At 36.7% G+C, this 6,011-nt stretch overlaps 1 protein-coding gene across 5 annotated transcripts; it reads left to right on the plus strand.

The window, feature by feature from the left end:
• Window positions 1–1,708: 1,708 nt before the first annotated feature.
• Window positions 1,709–4,489, plus strand: LOC111070808 (forkhead box protein I1c). 5 transcript variants are annotated; one of them, XM_022361764.2, is made up of 5 exons: window positions 1,709–1,806; window positions 2,698–3,090; window positions 3,163–3,346; window positions 3,417–4,001; window positions 4,055–4,489. In XM_022361764.2, the coding sequence occupies exons 2-5, from the start codon at window positions 2,705–2,707 to the stop codon at window positions 4,376–4,378; spliced, it is 1,479 nt and encodes a 492-aa protein (XP_022217456.1). In that variant the 5' UTR covers window positions 1,709–1,806; window positions 2,698–2,704; the 3' UTR covers window positions 4,379–4,489. The 5 variants fall into 5 exon arrangements, with proteins under 5 accessions (XP_022217456.1, XP_022217459.1, XP_022217458.1 ...); XM_022361767.2 differs by having other exon boundaries at window positions 1,709–1,781; window positions 2,689–3,090; XM_022361766.2 differs by having other exon boundaries at window positions 1,712–1,806; window positions 2,689–3,090.
• Window positions 4,490–6,011: the final 1,522 nt, after the last annotated feature.

Below are 6,011 nucleotides of genomic sequence, written 5' to 3' on the forward strand. Positions count from 1 at the left end.
AAGTTTAAGTTTTCTCACATTTTTCATGTTTCTTCGACTTTGCCATTTCTTTAAACTTTTGTTTGTTTTTATTACATGGGTCTTTTCAGATGCCGAGTAAAAATTATAAGAGTGCGCATAGTCACCAAATCGCGGCTGTCGAATTTTTAAAGATTTTGAGGGTTTCAAATTATAAGACAACTTAATTTTAACTTCGTGCAAATTACATTCAATAGATTCTATTTTGACGCAAATTGTTATTATTCATTATAAAATTATTGAAAACATTTTTATGACAATATGAAAGCTATTTTTTAATAAAAATAAATTTTTTTTTAAATACTTTATATATTTTATATTCTCTGGATTAGGCGACGCACTGTGGGGCCTTCGGCCATTTCATCTTGCTAAATTCATATCTTCTGAACAAATCAACATATTTTCATGAAATAAACTGCATTTGAAAGGAAAATCTTCCAATCTTTACACGAAATTTTAATTTTATATGGGAAATAGAGCTGCGACCATTTGTTGTGGGAGGTAGCGTCAATGTTATCGATGAAGAAGCCGAACAACTCAAAAGAGCATGTACAAAAAAATCTCTGGAAAATTTAAGGATATATATTTTTAATTCCAAGTTAAAGTTAAAAAACTACCCAAAAATTTGATGGTTTGGAAAATAAGTTTTTCTCTATAACTGTCTATGCAACGTGCCAGTTTTTCATTGATATTGATCAAATTGAATACACCTAGTAAAAAATACCAAAAATTTTCGACTTTGTGTGCTCATATATCCTGAACCAAAAGTCAAATTTTCTTGAAACTTAAAATTTTGAAAGCTCTGGCCAATTTTCTATTGGATTTGTGTTTTCATTTATTCAAAGCGTTGAATAAATTCAACTTTTGCCACCTCTTTGCGGCTGAGGCCCCACTGTGGCGACGTGGTCAAGTATAATGTGGAATTGATTTCTATTATTCATTGTTAAATAACATGAATTTAAAATCCCAATATGATTTCAGAATTTAGGGAAATTAAGAATTCTCGGTGTCCCAATTTATTCCAATTCTCGAATTCTGTTTTAAATTGTGAATGTGTCATCCTGAATTTTTTTGTTTATAAATACCAGTACTGGTGGCTGTCAAAAGGATTCTTTTTGTAAACGATAGCTCACGGAGCGAAATTAGATAACCAAAGATATATTTGAATCGGCTATACAGGCTGTGCTCATTCCCATTCCCCTAAAACAACATATGTAACATCAACCCGCCAAAAAGGACGATTGTAAACCTAGGGGAGGAAACCGACCCCGTTGACAAGTGGTAGCCGTAGTGGTAGCCGTAGTGGTAGCCGTACTGGTAGCCTATGTCCGGCACAAATGGGGTGAAAACGGGGTTGCTGCTGCGACCTTTGGGTAATCAAATAGTTCGTGGACGTTGGTCGATGGTCGGTCGGTAATTGTCGGCATAGTTTAAGCACTCGGAGACGTTAGACTGCGGTATAACGTACAACTCGCTATGTTGAGCCTGGGGTATTAAAACTAAACTGAGTTTTGCAGAAAGGAAACACCTGAGCTACCGTCCACTTTGCCCCTTTGTATGTGGCCGTGGCCAAGCAATAACACCTACCAATTTTTCCCAATATAGTAGAAAAAAGAGGGTTGGTTGTAGACCATTAAGTGGATATACAGGTGTAAAGGCAACGACAACCAATGCAGTACAGTTCTAGCTGTCCGTTCGAAACAGTTAAATAAAATTAACTCGTCGCAGCCGTTAAAAGTACTTGGTCAAATAATAAACAAAATGTATATTGAATAAAAACAAAACTAGGTGATACGAGTATGATGTCATACTAGACTCGAACATTCATTACTGTTTAGTGAATAAAGATATTATTTACATATTTATACACGTATATGAATGTATATATGTATAGTACATGTATCTTTAGATCTTCAGTAAAATTATGTGCTACCAAATTAATATGTTTTTGCAACAATTCAAGCGGTGGATACAACAGACTTACATCCTTATACATGTTATTTGGACCAAATAAAAATTACTTCCCTCATACTTTCATGACTCACTCGCGTGTTGCCCATATGTACATAAATACATACCAGTATACTCGGAATTCTAATTTCAAAATGGCGCAGGGACTTCTTCACCCCAGTTCGCTTACTCATCGCAACTTCTTCCTTGGCCCCAATCATGTTGTTCCATAGAAGTTCGCGAGAGCCAATCACAACATCGTTGTCCTTACATAGAAGAAACAAAGGAGCAGTTCCAAGAAAACATTTAGGGTTTTCTGGTTATTTGAAATTGATAAACAAACTTGCCACCGTGAAAATAACCGCGCATTTCATGCTATTAGAAAAAAATAGAATCCATTTAATGCCGATGAGTGAATATTCGATTTACTCCAAATTGTATAAAGGTGTAGCTAATGGTGTTCTTGGAGAATACGATAGAATTCAATAAATTACGGTTAATTCATTATTTTAATCTATACAAGTAATGAACTATAGGTTTTGAGATTTTTTTTTGGCAAACAAATAGTCAAACTACTAACATTGTCGTCCTAAAGCTGTCTTGAATTTGTGTACACTTGCAAAAAGGGTATTATAAAATGGTGAAAAGTATATGCGTATATACGCTCGGATACAAAATCCATATTTTGAGGTTGGGTTAATATTAACTGAGATCAATAAGCTCACACAGGTACACAATGTTAACATATCAAAGAAAGAGCAATGCTCTTATGAAATGCAGCACTAGAGTGCAAAAACAAGACGACTCTGATGAAGAGCGCGAGTTAACAAATCTCAACTGGCTCTTGCGAAATCAAAACTTAACATGGCCGAAAACAATTGACACAATCACCGAGGACGATTTTAATACAAATGCGAATTCGAAAGCAATAACACAAGGGATACATTTCCGAACTCAAAATGAACAAATTAAACAGATTTACTTCGAAGAGAACTCGCTAAAAAAAAAACCTGTCTCTAAGTCGAATATACTTTCCGAGTTCAAAATGCTACCACCCTCACCATTACCGAAGCGCCCTACTCCAGCAGAGCGATATGAAATCTTTATTAACAAAATTAAACGGTGAGTAATGCGACACTCATCCCATATTTATTTTATTTTCTTTATTTTTTTTTACTTTTGTTTCTTTTCTAGAGATTTGTCAGAATATGAAAAGTTTGCATCAAAGTATGAAACAGACGTGACGGAAAAGCCACCATTCAACTATTCACATATAATTGGAATGGCAATGCTAGTAAATGGACGGGTCACTTTGCAGCAAATATGTGCATGGATTGAATCCAAGTTTGCATTTTTTCGAGTGCGAAAAAGGTGGAATGTAAGTTGTAATATGTAATTGACATAGTTATGTAGGAATCTGAAATATAATAATAGAAATTGTCATTTAGAACTCGATTCGGCACAACTTGTCGCTTCACCACTGCTTTCGTAATCGAAAACGAGAGGAGAAAGGGAAAGGTGGTTACTGGGAACTGGGAGTGGACCCAAAAAAATGTGAAAGGAAGCGCATACGAAATCGAAAGTTGTCACATAAAAAAATAAATCAAACTCCAAAAAGAAGCTGGGCGCACTGGAATAACCCTCACCCCAATATTCAAAGCGTTTCGGGCGAATATACTCAACTGGAACCAATACAGCATGGGGAATCCATTCAAAATACTTACAGAAGAAGTTGTAAAATGCCTCAACCAAATGCCTTAACAGAAATGAAGGAACCGAAGAATCTTGGGTCGTCATCTTTTACACTGACCGAAGTAGGCCTTTCGTTATCTACTGGTCCTATTTCTCATGTGGATGATATGGTTACTACCTCATTTCGATCTAATATGGTCCCAATGACAACCATTGCTGACGAAGACATTTGTCAGCAACAATTTGAGCTTGGCACAATTATTATTAGCACTACGGAAATTATCGACGAGTCAAATGGTTTGAATTGCCTTATAACTGACAAATTAGGAAGTACTAGCATGGTAAGACTATTGCTGTATGTACATATCTTTGAATTCTAACGGTATTATCTAAGTCTCTATTTCATCAGATATACAGTGAGGACGACATTCCCACGTTTAATGAAAGCGTAAACATTGCGTCTAATATAACACCAGTGCTTGCTTCCACATCAGCAAATTTAGATGTTCATGAGGAACTAGATGGAACTTTAATAACATCTGATATCTGTAGTCCTGTACATCCAAGTAGCATTACTATAAATTACGACTACACAAATTTTCGACCCCTAATGGATAGCATTGATGAGCCGTTTCATTACCTGCCTATCACCGCTGAGTTCGGACGCAGCGATGATATTTTAGATAACCTTCTTGACGTTTGTGTAACACACTATTAAAACTATGCTAATACGCAACACTTACTCATATACCGTATTACCGTACACACCCGACTTCGGCGTCGTTCATTTTGTAAATGAATGTAATAAATTTTAAAAATTGCAACAGCTAACTACTTTTATTACACCATGACAGTAGGTTAAGATCCTTCCATCAGATGCTGTTAAATCCAGTTTGCTATGTATGTCTTCCAGCGTGCGAGATTTTTATACCCGTACTCGAAGAGTTATGGGGTATATTGTATTTCTAATAAAAGTGGCTGGGTGTAACGCAGAGAAGGAAAGGTTTCCGACCCCATAAAGTATATTTTTTCTTGATCAGCATCAGTAGCCGAGTCGATATACTATAGCCATGTCCGTCCGTCCGTTTTTCAGTCTTGTTCTTAGAGACTATAGAGAATGACCATATCTACCAGATTGCCGAATCTGGATCAGATCGGATTAATGTTATAGTCAAAATAATAAAATTAATTTTCAGTTGTTAACCCATCGCATCGCTGCTCAAATTATCATCAAACGCGAACCATAATAATTGCCGTCAAGCGCGCAGCTAGTGCTACGCCTATTTCATTTTATTTCTCCGCAACGCGGGATCTACCATCTCTACTTCGCAAGATGGCACACCTACTGCTGACTGTCCACCGTAACCAATGTCCACTGTACTGGACATGACAAGACAAGGAAGGAAGACAAGGAAGGATAGAGAAGGAAGGAAGACAAGGAGGGAGAGAGTTAGGGATCGAAATATAGCAGGAATATTTAAAAGAGCAAAGACAGAATAAAGCATTACTTTTAACACTAAAACGATATAGATGTACAGATGTGTTTCGGAAGAGTTGTGTTTATTATTTGTCATAGCAAATAACGGTAATAATACGGTAATAATATGCTTCAAAAGTGTTAAACCATTCATTAAACCACGTGACATTTGTGGAAAAATTAGCGCATCAAAAGTCATTGCAGGCGACCGTATCAGTCCTGGTATCCGCGATTCTTTTTCTCTTGAACCGGCTGCTTCAGACTGTACAATGCACTGTCGAGACCTGCTGCATACAGTTCTAAGCGTGGTCCATTAGTTTTCTTCACCTCCTCTTTGGTCGTTTGTGTAGTAGTGTAAGGCCCATAATCCGTGGGGTATTTGAAATACAGTTGTAGCAGTCTTTGTCGTAGCTATTGCCGTCTATCACTCTCTCTCTATCACCTATATCTCAATAACTGTTCTTTTTCTCTCGCTCTCGTAACTTTCTGTAGAGTAACGCTCTCACTTATAAGCTGTATAACCACTCTCCTCTCTCATCTCAGTTTTTCCGATTTCGCTTTAAGCATCGCTTTAAGCATTTGCTATGCACGTTGGTCTGATTGCTAATTGTTTTAAACTTTTTTTTTCGCGAAAAAAACGAGAAGGAACGTGTGAGTCGCTTCTGGGGACGCGACTCTACTTATACCCGTACTCAGTCAGTATATACATTTTTGAGCTTATGATTTTTTAGAATTAAAAAAAAAAAAAAATAAAAAAATTTTACATTTTACATTTCTTTGCTACATCTGTTATCTACATCTACTATGTATATTCTACATCTCCTCCGCTAGGGGTTGTTCGCGCACTGAACGCGGCAGAGTGTGCAAGCGAGAA

Source organism: Drosophila obscura, unplaced genomic scaffold (genome assembly GCF_018151105.1).
Source record: "Drosophila obscura isolate BZ-5 IFL unplaced genomic scaffold, ASM1815110v1 contig_187, whole genome shotgun sequence".
Taxonomy (NCBI): Eukaryota; Metazoa; Arthropoda; class Insecta; order Diptera; family Drosophilidae; genus Drosophila; species Drosophila obscura.